A 21,783-nucleotide genomic window follows, 5' to 3' on the forward strand; every position below is an offset into this window, starting at 1 on the left:
AAATTGTATTGAAATTTTCAATATGAAAATTTGACTGGAGGCGCCCCTACGACTTAAAAAAATGTATTGAAATTTTCAATATGAAAATTTTACTGGAGGCGCCCCTACGACTTAAAAAAATGTATTGAAATTCTCAATATGAAAATTTGACTGGAGGCACCCTACGACTTAAAAAATGTATTGAAATTCTCAATATGAAAATGTGACTGGAGGCGCCCTACGACTTAAAAATGTATTGAAATTCTCAATATGAAAATTTGACTGGAGGCGCCCCTACGACTTAAAAATGTATTGAAATTCTCAATATGAAAATTTGACTGGAGGCGCCCCTACGACTTAAAAATGTATTGAAATTTTCAATATGAAAATTTGACTGGAGGCGCCCCTACGACTTAAAAATGTATTGAAATTCTCAATATGAAAATTTGACTGGAGGCGCCCCTACGACTTAAAAATGTATTGAAATTCTCAATATGAAAATTTGACTGGAGGCGCCCCTACGACTTAAAAAATGTATTGAAATTCTCAATATGAAAATGTGACTGGAGGCGCCCCTACGACTTAAAAAATGTATTGAAATTCTCAATATGAAAATTTGACTGGAGGCGCCCTACGACTTAAAAAATGTATTGAAATTCTCAATATGAAAATTTGACTGGAGGCGCCCCTACGACTTAAAAAAATGTATTGAAATTTTCAATATGAAAATTAGACTGGAGGCGCCCCTACGACTTAAAAAAATGTATTGAAATTCTCAATATGAAAATTTGACTGGAGGCGCCCCTACGACTTAAAAAAATGTATTGAAATTCTCAATATGAAAATTTGACTGGAGGCGCCCTACGACTTAAAAATGTATTGAAATTTTCAATATGAAAATTTGACTGGAGGCGCCCCTACGACTTAAAAAAATGTATTGAAATTCTCAATATGAAAATTTGACTGGAGGCGCCCCTACGACTTAAAAAAATGTATTGAAATTCTCAATATGAAAATTTGACTGGAGGCGCCCTTATGGCTGAAAAAAAAATTGAACAGGGGTGTGCTTATGGGTAGATTTGAGTAGATGACATCTACTTAGCTGTTTGCTTAAATTTATTTATTTTTTAAGGAAAAATATTCAAGTTAAACGATATTTTTGACCATAAAAGGGCTTGCACCAAGTTTCACCAATTTTTTGGCTCAATTTTGAAGCGCCCTTTTCTTTTTTTCAAGTCATATGCACTCTTTCTGGAAAGTCAACCAAACATTTCAGTGTTTCAAGGTAGTGCTGTCGCAGTCTGTCGCAAAGTCGCCAAGTCGAGGAGCGATATTTTTTAAATTAAGTTTGTCTGAAGGCGCCCCTAGGATTTAAAAAATTGTATTGAAATTTTCAATATGAAAATTTGACTGGAGGCGCCCCTACGACTTAAAAAAATGTATTGAAATTTTCAATATGAAAATTTGACTGGAGGCGCCCCTACGACTTAAAAAAATGTATTGAAATTCTCAATATGAAAATTTGACTGGAGGCACCCCTACGACTTAAAAAAATGTATTGAAATTCTCAATATGAAAATGTGACTGGAGGCGCCCCTACGACTTAAAAAAATGTATTGAAATTCTCAATATGAAAATTTGACTGGAGGCGCCCCTACGACTTAAAAATGTATTGAAATTCTCAATATGAAAATTTGACTGGAGGCGCCCCTACGACTTAAAAATGTATTGAAATTTTCAATATGAAAATTTGACTGGAGGCGCCCTACGACTTAAAAATGTATTGAAATTCTCAATATGAAAATTTGACTGGAGGCGCCCCTACGACTTAAAAAATGTATTGAAATTCTCAATATGAAAATTTGACTGGAGGCGCCCTACGACTTAAAAAATGTATTGAAATTCTCAATATGAAAATGTGACTGGAGGCGCCCCTACGACTTAAAAATGTATTGAAATTCTCAATATGAAAATTTGACTGGAGGCGCCCCTACGACTTAAAAAATGTATTGAAATTCTCAATATGAAAATTTGACTGGAGGCGCCCCTACGACTTAAAAATGTATTGAAATTTTCAATATGAAAATTTGACTGGAGGCGCCCCTACGACTTAAAAATGTATTGAAATTCTCAATATGAAAATTTGACTGGAGGCGCCCCTACGACTTAAAAATGTATTGAAATTCTCAATATGAAAATTTGACTGGAGGCGCCCCTACGACTTAAAAAAATGTATTGAAATTTTCAATATGAAAATTTGACTGGAGGCGCCCCTACGACTTAAAAAAATGTATTGAAATTCTCAATATGAAAATTTGACTGGAGGCGCCCCTACGACTTAAAAAAATGTATTGAAATTCTCAATATGAAAATTTGACTGGAGGCGCCCCTATGGCTGAAAAAAAAAATTGAACAGGGGTGTGCTTATGGGTAGATTTGAGTAGATGACATCTACTTAGCTGTTTGCTTAAATTTATTTATTTTTTAAGGAAAAATATTCAAGTTAAACGATATTTTTGACCATAAAAGGGCTTGCACCAAGTTTCACCAATTTTTTGGCTCAATTTTGAAGCGCCTTTTCTTTTTTCAAGTCATATGCACTCTTTCTGGAAAGTCAACCAAACATTTCAGTGTTTCAAGGTAGTGCTGTCGCAGTCTGTCGCAAAGTCGCCAAGTCGAGGAGCGATATTTTTTAAATTAAGTTTGTCTGAAGGCGCCCCTAGGATTTAAAAAATTGTATTGAAATTTTCAATATGAAAATTTGACTGGAGGCGCCCCTACGACTTAAAAAAATGTATTGAAATTTCAATATGAAAATTTGACTGGAGGCGCCCCTACGACTTAAAAAAATGTATTGAAATTCTCAATATGAAAATTTGACTGGAGGCACCCCTACGACTTAAAAAAATGTATTGAAATTCTCAATATGAAAATGTGACTGGAGGCCCCTACGACTTAAAAAATGTATTGAAATTCTCAATATGAAAATTTGACTGGAGGCGCCCCTACGACTTAAAAATGTATTGAAATTCTCAATATGAAAATTTGACTGGAGGCGCCCTACGACTTAAAAATGTATTGAAATTTTCAATATGAAAATTTGACTGGAGGCGCCCCTACGACTTAAAAATGTATTGAAATTCTCAATATGAAAATTTGACTGGAGGCGCCCTACGACTTAAAAATGTATTGAAATTCTCAATATGAAAATTTGACTGGAGGCGCCCTACGACTTAAAAAATGTATTGAAATTCTCAATATGAAAATGTGACTGGAGGCGCCCCTACGACTTAAAAAATGTATTGAAATTCTCAATATGAAAATTTGACTGGAGGCGCCCCTACGACTTAAAAAAATGTATTGAAATTCTCAATATGAAAATTTGACTGGAGGCGCCCCTACGACTTAAAAATGTATTGAAATTTTCAATATGAAAATTAGACTGGAGGCGCCCCTACGACTTAAAAAAATGTATTGAAATTCTCAATATGAAAATTTGACTGGAGGCGCCCCTACGACTTAAAAAAATGTATTGAAATTCTCAATATGAAAATTTGACTGGAGGCGCCCTACGACTTAAAAATGTATTGAAATTTTCAATATGAAAATTTGACTGGAGGCGCCCCTACGACTTAAAAATGTATTGAAATTCTCAATATGAAAATTTGACTGGAGGCGCCCCTACGACTTAAAAAAATGTATTGAAATTCTCAATATGAAAATTTGACTGGAGGCGCCCCTATGGCTGAAAAAAAAAATTGAACAGGGGTGTGCTTATGGGTAGATTTGAGTAGATGACATCTACTTAGCTGTTTGCTTAAATTTATTTATTTTTTAAGGAAAAATATTCAAGTTAAACGATATTTTTGACCATAAAAGGGCTTGCACCAAGTTTCACCAATTTTTTGGCTCAATTTTGAAGCGCCCTTTTCTTTTTTTCAAGTCATATGCACTCTTTCTGGAAAGTCAACCAAACATTTCAGTGTTTCAAGGTAGTGCTGTCGCAGTCTGTCGCAAAGTCGCTAAGTCGATGCGCGATCGCTGCGCGATGGTTTGTTGTTTGTTTTATTTAAATTTAGCTTTGTCACTCTTGCGATGCATAAGTTTTTTTTTATTTAACTAAATGATTTTTGGTTGTTGTGCTCACGCAACTATATGTTTCCCCAAGAGCGAGAGAAGCCAACTTGCTCACCAAAATGTATCAAATTTGGACCAATGATTTCAAATGACTTTCTCATATTGAAGGAGTAAGCCTACCCTTCAGGTGAATCGATACTCCGAATTGGTAAAAATGTTGGAGCTCGTTTTAAAAGCACAATCGCATTGTTTATTTTTTATTTGTTTGGTAGTGCGCAAAATCTAATTCGTCATTCATTTGCGTAATGCGTTTTATTTTTTTTTTTTTTGGCACGATCATCAATGTTTATGAGAACACTATCATCTTTCATATTGTAAATACGTGCAATTCATCCTTTATCTCTGTGCTTACAGTATTTAACGGTGTAGCATTTTTGAACAACCACTTCGCAGCAACAGCCTCACAGGGCATGCAAACCTTATGCATCGCTTTGTTAACATGTTTCCAACAGATGACTTGTGTAGGCTGACTTACTCTTTTATCCTCTAACAGAGGATGATTTTTGACGGGTAGAGTTTTTCGGAACATTTACCCCGAAGCTTTGAAAAAGAATTTTGAAATCAGTACCATTTATATTATTTTTTAATTGCTGTTTTATTTTTTGATGAAAGAGATCTTCGCTTCTGGTTAAGGCTTTTTCGAAGTGATAGGGACTCAGAACAAATCGCTCTATGTGGCAACTTTATTCTAGTAGAGGACTTTACTAAGTGATTTCGTTTACTTTATAGATCGAGAATCAATATGGGAAATGAAACATAGTTTGATTTTAATTAAGTCATACAGTGTACAATGTACACGGTGTGATTATTTAGAGTTCTCCTAGATAAATAAGGTAGGTCTGATATTTTGCACCTTGTAAGAAAGTCTATTTCCGAAATTTTGAGGGGTAAATTGAAATATAATATTTAGCCCCAAGTGCAACTTCTTCTAAGAATCTAAGAATTTTATAACGATCTTATCAGATTTTCTTTGGAAAGTCACTGAAAATTGATTGAAACAATATGCTTATTATATTTTTAAGCACTTTGGCTACTGAATCGTAAAAAAGATTTACGTCGCATCTCGCGGCGTCCGAGACACCATTTGATTATGCTGGGATCGATTTTTCGAAAAAATGCCAAACTTTGAAGGTCTGTACCGAGCTCCGGGGTGCTCCAAATATCAATGTTATATATACCAAAAGATGTGCAAGAATCGGGCCTACACGCCAGTGATGTTGAAAATAAGCGCTTCAGTGGCCACTTTGCCTTAAAAAGTTACATTTTTGAAAAAAAATCTTTTTACGGGTTAAATCCCATTTAAAATTCAAATGCAAAGCGCCAGCTCCTGTTACATCCAATCAACCTCATATTTGGGATTTGAGCTCAGTATGACCACCGGAACAAACCTCTGAATGCCCGCCAAAATGTAATTTTTGTTACATCCTAATACATATACATAATCTATGCAAATTGCACATATTCTTCTAAATTATCTAATTTGATTCCACTTTGTATAATCTAGACTTTATCAATTAGATCTCTAAGAACAATTTTCGGAACAAGTTCTCATAATAAAATATCATTATTTGTTCGTTACTAGCTGAAATATGCGAATTTCGCTTAGTTACACAATAGGAAGCGTTAACTGAGACATTTTGAATGCTCATATTTATTTTTTAAAGATATTAAATAAAATTTTGATATCAATTTCTTGTCTCAATAAAGCAATGCCGTTAAAAGTAACGATAATTGCGCATAATATAGTTTCATAATTTTCTTAACTTTTGGCACATTTTTTTAAATTTTCAAAAAAATAGTAATGAAAAACTCAATTTTATTTTATTAATTTAAATTTATTGTTCTTATAACCATTCAGTTCGCCTGAAAATTTCATATCAAAGTATAAATATTTCAAAAAATATTAGTTTCTGAAGCTTTCACAACTGGGATCTTGTTTATTCGTTGAGCAACAAAAATTACGATATTATGAAATGAAAATTAACTATTATAATTCTGGTTGTTATATCATTTAAAACTTAGGTATCCTGTTCTGCCAAGATCAAATTATATTTTTTACGGTTTTGTTTACCATGGCCAAATTGGATGAAAATTGAAAAAATATCAATTGATGTCTCAGAGAGGGTTATCCAAAAAAAATTGGTAAATTTGTTAAAAAGTGTTAACAGTTTAATATCAAGAAAAAAACTTGAGCTAACAAGGGCGTAAGAGGTTTAATATGAACTGAACTACTTTTATTGCTATGAAAATTCTTTTAGACGAAATCATTTATTAAGCTGAATCATAAAAAAACTACTTCGTATTATGTAGAAGGTGATTTTATGAAAATGATATTTTAGGTGAAAAAGCTGATTTTTAAGGTGAATTCAATGCTTATCTATTTATTCATGAGCTCAAAGAAGTAAGATTTGTTCAAGAAAAACGATTTGCCAACAAATCCATATTTTCTGCATTATTTTGTATTTCATTTTAACGTCGTCTCAATATTATTCTTTATCATATTCTCTCAAACTGTTCACAGAGCCATATTCAATAGCAATGTTATGGTTTTGAAGCATGGATTCATTTTACTCGCCGTCAAAAGACTGTGATTGGACAAAATATCACTGCAAAAAAAATACTAGTAAATTTAGAAATAGTCTATAAATTTAGAATATCAATATATTTTCTTGAAAATGTTTTTCAAGCAGTTAAGGCATTATTTGACCCTCGCACTTAATTTGATCATTTAAGTTGCTATTTTATACAATTTTGTTGAAGAATATTAACCAGAACCAATATAAGAACAATTTTGGATAAATTTAAAATTTACCGTTTCCGGGAATTTTGTAACCCTGGGAAATTGACGCTTTAGGTAATACTAAATCGCATCAGATTATGTTATTGAGAGCTAGTCAATCTGTTTTCTCCGATTTGATTGCAAAGATAAAGTTCAAAAGCCATACACTGAAATAAAAAAGGACGAAATTCCTTTATTTTAGAATTCTGCCTCCTTTCCTTATTAAGTAATTGTGTTTTTCGGATAACTGAATAAGGATTTTTTATATGTTATTTTCAAGTTGGGACCATCCATAAACCACGTGGACACTTTTTGGGAATCTGTTACCTCCACCACCCTCCCCCTCTTGTGGACAATTGTCCATACAAAAAAACTTTTTTGTATGGATCGAGGACAATCACCATACCCTCCTAAAGTGACCACGTGGTTTATGGATGGTCCCGTTCAAGTCATTCAAGGCATGTTCATGACAAATTTGAGAAATATGAATGTACGTGTTTCTATCAATTTCATGTGATTTTTCCATAGATATATACATTAAAATCGATAAAAAATATTCACTTTTATCTTAGATTTGTTCTCCGAAACTTACCGTGGATCTGGATACCCTGTTAATATATAATTCTGACTTCTGGATTGAATACGCGAGAGACAGTTTTTATTATCAATTCCAAAATGGATCAAATTTAATTATGTGTAGATAGAGTTATCTTTTTATGATAACATTTTTATTTGTCTACGTTGGGGGATGGGCATTTTCATTATCGAGTACGACGGGACAAAGAAAGGGTTTACGACTAGGTTTAGAGTCAAGAGAGAATTTTCAAAAATTAAGTTTGTGTAAGTTAAGGGCAAAAGTCACTGTTTGTTTACTAAATAATGTTTTCAAACCTATAGGTTCTTAAAATCTTTGACACTTTCTAGCAAGTGTTTAGCCAAGCGAATTACCTTACTAACCGTTAAAGAATTTTTGAAATTTTCCTAAAATAAATTTGCGGGAAGGTGCGTACATTTTTGAATGCAAAAAAAAAAAATCAAAAACATAAAATAACTTTTATTTCTGATAATGCGGAATCGACGTAACACCTTATAATCTAGCCCTCTTAAACCTTGCAGTTTCGGCAACGGGTTCACAGGCGTGTATCGTTCTTTTGCGACAAGACTTTTTTAATTTCTAATAATATTGATTCAAAATCACAGAAAAAAATATCAGCAGAAATCGTACCAAAAATAAAATTTATGCAAAAATAGTAATCTTTAATCCCCAAAATTAAACTTACGTTATATGTACTAGTTTGTTAAAATAGGTAAATTTACCATATTTTATTTTTTAATTTAATCTACGCTTTGTTTAACCATCAAGAACCATGTGTATGTTTAGGTACTTTAGGATTTTGTTTTATTTTGAAAGTTTAAAAATACGTTTCCACTATAAGCGCCTCACATACCAGTTAGTGACTGTCAGCGCCCTAAAAATCATGTATGCACTGTAGGCGCCCTCAGCCAAATGCGCATCTACCTAGCTCAAGCCCATCAAACACACCCCTGGCCTTTGGTATGGCGAAAGAAGCCATTTTACATCAATAGTTTGTCCATATTCCATTTGTGATTTTTAATTTTACTTTCTGTCACTCTAACCTGATTTGCAAAAAAAAAAACACTTTTTTTATTTTCTGATATGTTGTAGGACAACTTTTCAGAAATTTCCAGAACGGAAACAAATCTTTGATCGAGTGCACCGTTTTCTAATTGTAACCATTTTAGGTAAATTTTTTGAAAATAGTCGCAGTTATTCACTTTTTAAATTAATGCCCTTGTTTGCCCACTTTTGAAAAAAAATTGAAAAACTGAAAAAAATTCTCTTTATTCTGCTTTTTTGAACTTTGTTGAAACGACCCTTAGTTGCTGAGATGTTGCCATGCATAGGTTTAAAAACAGGAAAATTGATGTTTTCTAAGTCTCACCCAAACAACCCATCATTTTCTAATGTCGATATCTCAGTAACTAATGGTCCGATTTACAAAGTTAAAATATGAAACATTCTTGAAATTTCCCGATCTTTTCGAAAACAATATTTTCAAAGATCTTAAATTCCTTCAAAGATGAAGCATCGCTAAGGATATAGATAGATGGTCCAGAAGTTTTTAAGCTGAATCAGCGCTTTTTAAAATGATTTGTGATTGAATTTAGAAGCAGCCTTGCAAAACTATCACGCCTAATGTAAAAGTTGTTAGTTTTAATCTGTTTTCATCTCTCCCCCTTTTCAGCGAAAAATGTCGCGCAAAAAATCGCGATAGTTTTCTCGGACTCAACCCGAATGAATGGAATACTGAATTTGACTTGTAGTAGTAGGATCCATTACGGGCGAAAGAAGTATTAAGAAATATTTATTTGAATGTGTGCCCACAGTGGCGGCGGCGTGTGCATTAGCGCAAAGACGGCTTTATCCAGGTGACCAATTTAAATATGCCGTGACTACCGGCAGTAATGCCTCGCATATAAATAAATGGTTTCTCTATTCGCTACGTTACAGTTTATTTTTACGATTGTGTGTATGATTTTTTTCCTTCTCAGCTTCGTTCCCTAGAAGCCTCGGAAAGCCTGGCTGTTTTCTTTTGAAAGGAAAGCAAAAAAAATCAATTTGATTGCCAGACATGGCAAAAATTTCCCACTCATTTGTGGTTCAAGGCGCCAGAGCATTCATCAAAGAAAACAAAAGTTTCCTTCTGTCATGACCGAAAACTTTCCCGAAACAGGACTAAACGGTACGAGGCAAATCAAAGAAACAACGAGGAAATGTAATTACGAGATAATCTCGACTGAAAACCTCTATGTATTGCTTTATAATTGAGCTAGCAAGCGAAAAACGTTTCTTGTTTAAAGTACATTAAGAAAAAGAGACATAATTAAAATTCCATAAATAAAAAAAATCAATATCGCAAACAGAGAACTGACATGAAAAGTGAAATCGCAAACACGAGTACACTGCATATATCTACCTACAACATCCAAATACCCCGTCTGGCTCTTCATCGGATCGGTGTTTATTTGGCACATGTACCAGCCCTTATCGCTCTCCCGAATATCTCGTATCCGCAGCTGCCAGGTCTTTTTCTCCGTGTACAGGATTCCGATGCGCTTGTTTTTGGTGATTACATGGTTCTGGATCGTCAGGATTGTTTGGGTGTCTACTCGGAGCCACGCCACCTGTAGAATGGAATCATATATATTATTATTTTTCTTACACTTATAAATGATTATGATTTTTTCAGCTTGTGAGTATTTCAAGCAAATTCCTTACGTTAAATATAAACAGTTTACGACACATTCTTCCGTGAAGTTACAACGGTTTGACGTTTCTTTTTTCAGTTTTTTTTTGCTTTGACTCGAAAACATCAAAGAAAAAACGTCAATATTTATATCAATTTATACTTCACTTGCGTCAAAACTCAAAGTTATAAATCTTTGAACATTTAAAAAAAGTTGTTTTTAAAAGCCTTGAACTATACAATATTCAATCACAATGTCTATTTCGCCATTAAATCAAGTTTTAAAATTTTCCCAAAAGTTAACTAGCCCGCAGTCTTATATATCAAAATTTTGTTATTGTCTCCTCTATAACTTTGCATAGCATTATTACACTTTAAAAAAAAACGTGCAAATTTCATAAAACACCAAATTTTAAAATTAAAAATTTTGATCTTAATAAAAAATGACTTATTTGGATTTTTGCAGACAAGTGCAGATTCGAAAACTACATTACATTTACCATGGAATGAAATGTCCCAATTTTTTTCACAACTAATTAACGAAAAATGGCAGAAATTTTTTCAGTATTATTTTTTTCGATATGGAATACGCTTTTTTCGGAATTCTGAGGACGCCATCAAATTGGACGTTCAATTTTGCATAAAAGTTCGTTTCACACTAAATTTCCAAATCATCTCCATTTCAGGCTGCAAATTATTGGAAAACATTTTCGCATGTTCAAAAATGGAAGGGATCATACCATCCCTCCGTCTTGATCCATCGAAAAATTGAGCTCGAAATCGTGATCAGGGAGGACAAAAGTAACCCCCTTTTCCGATTTTGTGTGAGTTGGCAGACAGTGGCCCAGCTTCTCCATAAGATCTCAGTACATTTTGCTGGAGACGCATGGTGCGTTAATTTTGATCAATGTATTGAAATCCGATTAAAAAAAAAATGAATAGCAATTGAGCAGTTCTCTACGGAATCGGTCTTTTTTCTTTAATTTTAATTTTTGTATTTTTTAATCCGGCTGAAACTTTTTTGGTGCCTTCGGTATGCCCAAAGAAGCCATTTTGCATCATTAGTTTGTCCATATTTTTCCATTAATTTAGCTGTCCATACAATATTGATAAAATTGTATCTTTTGAAGGATTTTGATCGATTTGTGCTTCGGCAAAGCCAGTGGATGGACTACACTGAAAAATTGATACGGTAATTTGGTGATTTTAATTTAACTTTTTGTCACTAAAATTGATTTGCAAAAACACTATTTTTAATTTTTTTCATTTTTGATATAGAGACATAAAATGCCATTTCTTCAGAATGGGCAAAATTTTGACCGAGTTATGATTTTTTGAATCAATACAGATTTAAAATCGAAATATCGCAATTCAACTTCATTTTTCGATGTTCGAATTTGCAATCAAGTACTTTAGTGAAATTTTGATAAAGTGTACCGTTTTTAAGTTATAGCCATTTTGTAACTTTTTGAATAGTCGCAGTTTTAGCCCATGTTTGCCCATTTTTGAAAAAAAATATTTTGAAAGTTGAGAAATTCTCTATATTTTTTTCGACTTTGTTGATACGATTCTAGTTAGATATTGCCATGCAAATGTTAGGATTGATGCTTGTTCACCAAACAACCCATTTTTAATGTCGATCAGCAACTATAGGTCCGATTTACAATGTTGAAACATGAAACATTCGTAATTTTCCGATCTTTTCGAAAATACTTCATTTTAATCAAGACTAACATTTCAAATGGGCGTATTGAATGTTTGGCCTGTTTGAAATGTTAGTCTTGATTTTGAATTTTTGAAAATATTTTTTCGAAAAGATCGGAAAATTTCACAAATGTTTCATATATTAACATTGTGAATCGGACCTATAGTTGCTGAGATATCGACATTAGAAAATAGTGGGTTGTTTGGGTGAGACTTAGAAAACATCAATTTTCATGTTTTTAACCTTTGCATGGCAATATCTCAGCAACTAGGTCGTATCAACAAAGTCCGAAGAAGCAAAATATAGAGAATTTCTCAGCTCTTCAAAAATATTTTTTCAATAGTGGGCAAACATGGGCACTATTTTAAAAATGAAAACTGCGACTATTTTCAAAAGTTACCTAAAAAGGTTATAACTTGAAAATGGTGCACTTTTTCAAAATTCACTAAAGTACTTTTTGATTGCAAATTGATTTTACATCGGAAAATGAAGAAAAAATTTTTGCGACTAATATTTCGATTTTTTGAAAAATCTGTATTGATTCAAAAATCATAACTCGGTCAAAGATTTTTGCCCATTCTGAAATTTCTGAAAAGTTGGCATTTTATGTCCTCTAAAACATATCAAAAATGAAAAAATAAAAATAGTGTTTTTTGCAAATCAAGTTTTAGTGACAAAAGTTAAATTAAAATCACCAAATTTTTTTATCGTGTATCAATTTTTTCAGTGTAGTCCATATTCATACCTACAACTTTGCCGAAGACACCAAATCGATCAAAAATTCCTTCAAAAGATACAGATTTTTGAATTTTCACATATCATTTTTGTATGGACAGCTGCCAAATTTGTATGGAAAATTATATGGACAAACTAATGATGCAAAATGGCTTCTTTGGGCATACCGAAGGCACCAAAAAAGTTTCAGCCGGATTAAAAAATACAAAAAAAATCGAATGACCGAAATCTCAGAGAATTGCTCAATTGTGTTTTTTTATTATTTTTCCAAAAGCTTCTCTAAACTCCAAAGCCCAAACTTTTTTAACAATGCATAAACTCAAATTGGTTCAGCCGTACCAGGTATATGATATGGTTGCCAAAAAAAACATTTTTGACAACCCTAGAAGGACCTCAGCTCAGCTGTTTGTTTGACTTGAAATTGATAGTATGGACCATCAGGCCTTGAGTGGCGTTTGATGGTTTATTTGTGATTGTATTGGAGGGATCGAAATTCTTCTCTACAATTATTCATTCAACGAGTTATTGATGAAAGAGAGAAAGAGGTTCAATCGTTTTTAACACTGGAACGCCTAGATGATCCTAAAATTTTGCAGAACTTGATTTGAGCAAAAATGTAATTTCCGCGACCGAAAACATCGTTCCACCTTTTTTTCAAAACGACTGTCTCCGCGGAATTTTTGGCGATTTTTTTTTACACGTGAAAAAAAAGTTAAAACGATGTTTTTGATCGCAAAAATTACAGATTTGATCAAATTAAGTTCTGCAAAGTCGAAGTCTAGAATCACCTAGACATCCTAACAAATCACTGGAAAAAAGAATCATCTCGATTGGTTCAGAAATGCCCGAGAACCATTGAGTTGAATTTACCGTTCCAACTTTTTTAGAGCCTTGGGCGTTGGAATGTTAATTATCTTACTCTCAGAGAATGCTTATTAAATTTTTTTGGGAGTGGATTTTTTTTTTAAATCATTATTTGACATTTCATTTAAATTTTAATATCAAAAATATAAACTTAATAGTGAAAACCATAAACTCTAAAAGTATCCATTTTTGTTCAAACTAAAGTAAAATATCAAACCTTATATGCACCTAGATCATGAACTACACAGGTGAGCGTTGCTTCCCTCCCGACGGCCGCCGTCACGTTCGCTATCGGCGCACTGAACTTTGGGTCCGTTATCACTGTTGAAGAGAAGTAAACCAATTGTTAGTAAAAATAGTATTTTCAAGTAATGCTAACTTATATTTGTTATATTTTCTGGAAATAATGAAGCATTCAAAATTATTTCTATTGTACGTGATAAAAAAAAAACAACCAAATTTCCCATATCGAGCCAAACGAATCGCAATCAGAACCATCATCGAGTAATTTAATCAAAACATACCACACCACTTTTGGGCCAATCTACCACCCCGTGGCGCGAAATCCACCAGCTTTGGCCACTGGGTTTTCAGTTTCAACGGTTTTATACCCTGCGCTCGTGGCAGCCGTTTATTAAATGTTCAACCATGGCCATTATAAAATCGCTAATGAAAATCGACGTGAGTGCGAAATAATTAAACAAGCGATAGACATGCGTCGAACCACGATCGAACGAGTCAGGCTCGCGGAATTGTTGCAAACTGCAAGTCGTCGGTTCGGTCGACCAGACTGGCTTGTTTGTATCTACATGCTGGCCACTCAACAACACCGACAGCATCGTTTTATGATTTCAGAGTTATTTGTTGCCCCTCCCTTGCTCCCTCTGCCCTGTTCTACAAAGGCGTCTGGACGGGTCGTCAATTGGATCGAATGACCGATATGACATGCACTCTGTTTGTTTATGGTTGTTGTCTGCAATGTGCATGCACTCGATGGTTTTCGAGTTGTGATAGCCAGTCAAATTAGGCTTTGAGCTCCAAACTCCACGGCTCAATCAAAGTGAGAATGTGTTGGATTTTATGTACCCACACTAGCGCTCTAGAGGAGTGTGGTGATGTACTCTGGAAGCCACAAGTGCGTCAGCTTGTAAGTTGATGGAAGCATTCTGGATGAGTTGTCCGATTAGTTTAATTACACTGTTTTCTATTTCATGAGAAACGGTGAGGAAAATAGTTATTTTAGTTCCATTTGAATCATTACTCTTAGCAAAAGCTCACCTAATATTAACTTAGGCCGTTGCAAATATTTTTTGAAGTTTATGTTCCTCGACTCTGATCAAAGTAGAAGGGTGGGGGGGGGGGCTGGCAACAAAATAAAAGAGTAAAAAAATGAAATTACAGGCCACGGTTTCAACATTTGCATATAAAAAGTATTTTGAAATGCATTATACACCTGTCCAGTTGTTTTGCAATCAAAAATTTCCAAGATTTCTAAGTATTGGCGAAAATTTTATTTTTGCGAACAAAAAAAGTTTTTCCGGTGCTGTACATTGTAACTTCATAAACATTTTAAAAAAATTAAACGAGCCTTAGCATGCCAAATATGATTAGGCCGATGCAAATATTTTTCAAAGATTTCGTCCCTCGACTCTTACCGGGTTCAAGGGGGGTGGGCATAAAAATTAAAAAAAAAATAAAAATTTAAATAACAAACCAAAGTCTCAACAGTTGCATGCAAAGAGTGTTTTAAAATGCATTTTACACTAGTTCAGTTGTTTCGCAATCATTAGTTTTCAAAATAAAGTAAGATTTGACGAAAACAAAAAAATGCGAGAAAAAAATATTTGCGATTCTAAAGATCGAAAATTTGTGACGATTCAAAAGATGTTCAAATCAAACCAAACATGCTAAAAATGATTTGAAACGCAGGGAAATGCCTTTTTTCCAAATGAAAAAATGTCCCGCATGGGTCAATGTAGATTTGAAAAGTACATTAAATTTCCCATAAAATGACATGTTCCAAATTTTTTTACAGTCGAGTAACGGAAAATGGCGAAATTTTTAAAACTTTTTTTTGATGAAAAATACGTTGTTCCGGAATTCTGAGTACGCCATCAGATCGGACGTTTAATTTTACATAAAAGTTTCTTTGACGCCAAATTTCTATCTCATCACTGTTTCAGGCTGCAAGTTATTGAAAAACACCTCTTTTTCGCATGTTCAAAAATGGAAGGGGTCGTACCACCCCTCCGTCACGAGATATCAAAAAACGGACCACGGATTCGTGATTAGGGACAAAAGTTATCCCTAAGGACAAAGTTTCACGCAAATCGAAGAGGGGTCGGGGCAACTGCTGTGTGAGTTGGCGAAAAGTGTTTATGGATGGTCCCTTACGAGAAATGACAGGCCAGTGCGAGTCATTGCACAGTGGAAAAAAGGGCCCAAAAATTACCACAACATGATTTCGCGCAAACTATCGATTGCAATAATCCGATGTAAAATGCACGGACCGGTGGCCGGAGTACAGGCCACCGGAAGATCCGGATTTTTTGATAAAGTATCTGATTTATCCAATTGTGAACTGGTACACTTTCTTCTACCATGCATAATCATGCAAAATAATCCAAGAATATTATTAAATAACATAGGTCCCATCGGAACCGGTTCCACCGAACTCTGGTGGGCACATCCGGAACCGCATTAGGAAACAGTATAAACTAGTCGTGCGACATATCATACTTCTTGATTTTGGATGGAGAGTATTTTTAAGATTTTGGATGGAGAGTATTTGGCAAATTCCTGAAACTACTCTTGCTACATATCAAACTTCATTTTTTTAAAGAAGAGTGTATAACTCCTGTCCCCATCGAAAATCAAGAAGTTTGATACGTCGCATGCCTGGTTTACTCTGTTTCCTAATGTGGTTCCGGATGTGTTGCATGACTATACATGGTAGAAGAAAGCGTATCAGTTCACAATTGGATAAATCAGATACTTTTTCCAAAAAGTCGGATCTTCCAGTGGCCTGGATTATTGTTCTTGGTGCAAAAACGAAGCTTTTGGTGTAAAGCAATCGATGGTTTGCGCGAAATCATGTTGCGGTATTTTTTGGGCCCTTTTTCCCACTGTGCATTGAGTTTCATTGTTGAAAATAAGATCATAATTCAAAAATTTCGAAATAGTCGGAATGACCGCAAAATCATATGTTTAATTAGTGGTTAATTAGACTGGGTTGCCATATCATGTAAGTATATGCCTCATCGGTAAGATCTACCTCCTTTTAATATCAACAGCCTAAATGATATTTTTATCGACCACTCTATAGCCGGCATTCGTTGTTACCACTAAAGTTGAAATTGATTATTTCTAAAAATTGATAAACTTTTTAGAAACATCAATCAAAACAAATTTGCAATCATTCAAATCAGTTAATCATGGACCACTGCATCCCACTGGTTTCCGTAAATGAACAAAACCACATAAATCAGCTAGCTGGTTAGGTTTTGTTTCCTCTGTGCTATTCGGGACGCACATTGCGCGGACCGTGAAAAACCATAGCGCCATGTGGCCACCGCTGGGCAAAATTAGTGCAACACATGGATACTGTTGCTGTTTGATACCGGGCAACTGCAACCCTTGCTCGTCCATTCCATTCACCCCGGTGGCATCCGCCAAACCATGAAATCACATCACACACATGGGCGAATAAATGTAATTGAAAATCGGTTCTCGCACAGCTTGAGATCTGGAAAATCAAGCTTATTAGCTGATTGAACGGTCTGCTTAATAAAACAAAGCCAGCTTCAATTAAAATAATAACTTCCTCCAGTACAACGTAGTGCTGTGATGATTGCGAATGATTCGGGGAGTTTAGCGAACATTTTAGTGGTTTGATGAACGGCAAACCATCAAACGAATTTATTGCTCATTGACCGGAAGTCGTGAACGCAGTTAGAACAGGTAAGAGGAATGTCGTGTATTGCAAAAAACATTTTAAATTAAATGTGATTTTTCGTGACTAGGTACGTAAAGTTGTTTTAGATTTACATATTCCACGCATCAATCTAAAAAACGTACTATTGTTAAATTAATGCAACTATCGTCTGGGCCATCTTGTTCACCGTATCATACGACAGCATGTTTGTTTGCCTATCCACCTGTCAAACGGTACAATGCAATGTGCACACATTCAGGAGTGGAAAATGTTAATGAAACATGATACAATTGAATTTCAGGTTTCCGATGTCTCATCGGAGCATTTGCCGAGTGCCCACCGCCACAGCTTCTGTTGCGAAACCACAATTCATTATGGACATTTTCCAATTGCTATCGGAAAGGAACGAACTAAGCTAAAATTGTTCCCGGAAAATGCATGTTCCAAATTAGATTTAATGCCAACCCAGATGGCTCTCTTCTGCAGGCCGTGCCTCGGTTGGAATCGACGTCTAGTTTATCTTTCTCCACACAAAAAAAAGCTTGCAATTCCACTCCTGTTAGTTGCATGTACACTTGCCAGTGTCTATTTCTTCGTCTCATCATCTGAAATTTTTCAAAAACGTTGCTCGTTTTTCTCCAGCATTTTTGATTTACTATTTTTCTTTCCTAATTTGTTTTCCTTCCACGTTTTTCCGGTGCACTGATAAATTGGGGCAGTCTGGAGCAGTTTTAATTTTTGTTGATGTTATCCATGCGATTTCAATTTGGTTGTTTATCCTCGATGCTAGAACTTATCGTGTCTAACGTTTCATCGCGCAAATTAAACTACACAAGCCAAGCTGACATTTCGCAAAAAAAAACTCTATGCCCACCAAACTTTTCACCGGAATTGCAATTGAAAACAACACGTTGAAACTTTTAAAAGAAACCCACAAAATTTAAAATTTACCTTCACACTCTCAGATGTTTTTGGATAATTTGAAAATTCAGCGATGCATTTTTTTTTGTTGGCTCATTTTTTTTTATTTCAAGTTGAAATTGACTGTATCTCGCTCCATAAGCTAAATATTGTTCCTTGAGCTATTATAGGACTCTGGCTCATAAATGCGCAAAATCGGTCAACATTTACCCATTGATACTCTAGGTTACTCAAAGTTTTTTTAATAACGGGCCAAATATGAAGCTCACATGAGCTTGCGGGCCAAATGTGAAAAATAGATTATTTAAATGATACTAAAATGTGTTATCTTGATCCATAGAACTGAAAAATAAATTCATTATCTGTTTTTTATTTTTTTTTTTTTGATTTTTTAAAACATTTTTGGCATTTAAATATTAGAGAACAACAAATTGCATTTTTTCAACCGTTTTGTTAAGAAAAGTTTCTAATCAATTGGTTCAAATTTAGAAGAATCAACAAAACTAAATAAAATCTGAAAAATATCATCTAAAAGCTTATCATTGCCTCCTCAAACATTAAAATCAGTTTAGGCCACTGACAATATTTTTGTAAGATGTTAATTACCACGATCTTGTCAAGGTCAAGGGGTGGTTAAAGAAAATCATAATTTCATTCATATAATTGAAATGGAAATAATGTGCTGAATTAAATGTTCTTGTATTTTCATCAAACTTTTAAGGCCCTTGAAATTATCTCCAAAGTTTATGTCCCCCGGCTCTGGCCAAAGTCTAGGAGGGGGCAAAAAATACAAAAATATATAAATTTGAATAACAGGCTATGGTATTCAAATTTCAATGAAAAAAGAGTTTTTAAATGCATTTTACACCTGCCCAGTTGTATTGCAATCAATAGTTTTCCAAGTAGTTTTTAAACTATCAAAGTATTGTCGAACTTTTTATTTCCAGCCGAAAAAAAACTTTTTGCATTTCTGTGCGACGGAATATCACAAACAATCACAATATTTTTGGTCGATCCCAGACATGCTAAACATGATTTTAAACGCAGGAAAATGCATTTTGATTTATTTTCAGTTGATAAGACTTCTATTTCCATTAAAATTTGGAAGTTTTTTGAAAAAAATATTTGTTTGCCCTCTAATTTTTCGAACTGATTGTAAAGGGGGGGGGGGGACAAAAACAACGGCCTATTAAAATTTTATACTAAAACTAATAAATGTTTGGTCTAATAATTCAGATTCCAAATGTCCAACTGAGTACGAATTCCGAGCTGAAAGGTTTTTAAGTGCAAAATAAGTGTTAGGCCTATTGCTTTTGCTATTGCTTTTAAATTAGTATGAAATACCTAGTTTTAGCTTATTTATTAGTTTTCTTTAGTCAAATTTAAACGTTTTATAACTCATTTCCAAAAATGTTTAATAAAAATTTTGAGGAATTCACAATTTTCAATCACATATAAACTTTCAATAGTATAGAAGAAAGATATTCGTGTCGTATAAATCATTGCTTTTATATTAAGAGAAAATGAAAAAGGTTCATAAAAAAGCTTAAACCAAACCAAATAAAAAAAATCACTTTACAGACGGGTCAATGGGCCATGTTACATGGTCTTTCAAAATGAGTCCACGGGCCACAAAATATCACCTCGCGGGCCATACTTTGGTCACCCCTGCTCTAGGCAGAAGTTTGTATGGGAAAATCGGAAAAATGTTAATTTTATACTCGAAATAAAACACGACATTACTAGTTTACAAAAGGTACCAAACTCCAGCTATAAACAGAGCCGCTTTTCAATTGGTTAACAACTTGTCTCCAGAACAACAATAAATATTTGCTCACTGAAGTCGAATAAAATGAATCTGGTCCTCAAATATGCCCTGACGTTCTTTCATGGGACAAACAAAGTTTTGCGGCGAGTTGATTCTGCGCGTCGGAGAAACCATGCAGCAGGTCATCAGCGACGTTTGCAAAGGCATCCTAAGCGGCAAAAACAACACCTACAGGAACTAGCTGACCGGCGACTCGTAACTGTAGTATCTGTTGCACTCTGGTGGACGCTTCCGGAGCAATGGTAGTGGCGTGTAATCCGAGTGCTACTCGATCATGACGTGCCCATGGATAACATCATTCTGGCTTTGCATGCTGTTGGACGCAACCGGCTTCTTCTCGATCGCATACACCTTTTCGAATTGCAAATCGTTACGTTCTGTCACTGGATTCGCAAATTACGTGTTACTTGTTACGTGATTCCCGGGATTCTAACCGAAATTATCTGTTCTTGGCACTAAACTGACTGACTGTGAGAATGATAAGTGATTTGACAGTTCAAGTTCAAGCAATCTTGCATTTTGCTATCATAAAACGAAGTAGTTTTAATTGAGTTTAAAACAGTCATGTCGCAAATCCAGAATGTTTTGTCCAAAGCTTTAATAAAAACGAATAGCATTTTTTAAAACTTTTATAAAAAAATCTAAGAAGTTTAAGTATTTTGCTTGTTACTTGGGCAACGATTTTTTTTTTAATTTTAAAATGAATGGTTTATGTGAACGTCCTCTTGCTCTTTACTGAAAAACAAAATAAATTTGATTTGTTTTAAAGAAAAAAAAATCAAACAAGTGTCGTAGGACGCGATGGATGTTGCGACATAATGCAAACTGATCCAATTTCGGGCTAATCCCTGAAATCAAAGATTGGCCCATCACCAGGCTAAATCCCAAATTTGAGCTCATTCTGACCACGAGAACCTCACCCTCTGGCGGTTTATGTCGTCTGGGTAATCGTGGTGCAAAATTACAATTACAAATTATTTGATATTTCAATATTTGTGCGCGAATGTTTTGGTGTGCTAAATAGAAAGACCTTCCCATAGCATCATAGCTCGGAGGGCTCGGCGACGGGTATATTATGGAAGTGATGTTTGAAGAAGACGCTATGGATTCAACGGTCTCAAGCGGTGTCAACGGGTATATAGCTAAAAACTTCAACTATCGCTCATGCTTATTCTGACCACGAGAACCCCTCCCTCTAAGCGCCTGAAATTTGAATGGAAAAAATAGTCGAAATTTATGGAGAAAATCACCTGTTTCAGTTATATCTGAGGAACTAAGATCTTCATAAAATTTGCAAAAAAAAAACTTTCCCGAAGACACACTTTTTTACCAAAAATGTTATTAAAATGACCATCTTTGCGTGGCCAGCTTAAATCCAAGATTTGGACCACCCTTCAAACGATATTGTTGGAAAATATTCTACGAGTAATTTTAATATTCTGCTCTTTTCGAGTCGCAGTCGGCAAAATCTGAAATATGTCGTATTCGGAGTTGCTTTTGAATCTAACAGTTTTTGCAGCCATGGTACCAGAGAACATTCAAAGTAAAACTGTGCATGAAGATGTTCATTTCATTTTACAGTTTGATGTTGTATTTAATAAAACACCAGTGCTACCATGACGTCAGGGAGTT

General features: G+C 34.5%; 1 protein-coding gene across 3 annotated transcripts in view; it reads right to left on the minus strand.

The window, feature by feature from the left end:
• LOC6041296 (lachesin) overlaps positions 1–21,783 on the minus strand; it is a 94,987-nt gene that overhangs the window by 35,986 nt on the left and 37,218 nt on the right. For all 3 annotated transcript variants that reach the window (XM_038253939.1, XM_038253938.1, XM_038253937.1), the window contains exons 3-4: positions 13,686–13,789; positions 9,895–10,102 (exon numbers count right to left, since the gene is read on the minus strand). In XM_038253939.1, coding sequence (XP_038109867.1) covers positions 9,895–10,102; positions 13,686–13,789 — 312 coding nt within the window. The remainder of the gene's footprint in view (positions 1–9,894; positions 10,103–13,685; positions 13,790–21,783) is intronic.

This window comes from Culex quinquefasciatus, chromosome 2 (genome assembly GCF_015732765.1).
Source record: "Culex quinquefasciatus strain JHB chromosome 2, VPISU_Cqui_1.0_pri_paternal, whole genome shotgun sequence".
NCBI lineage: Eukaryota > Metazoa > Arthropoda > Insecta > Diptera > Culicidae > Culex > Culex quinquefasciatus.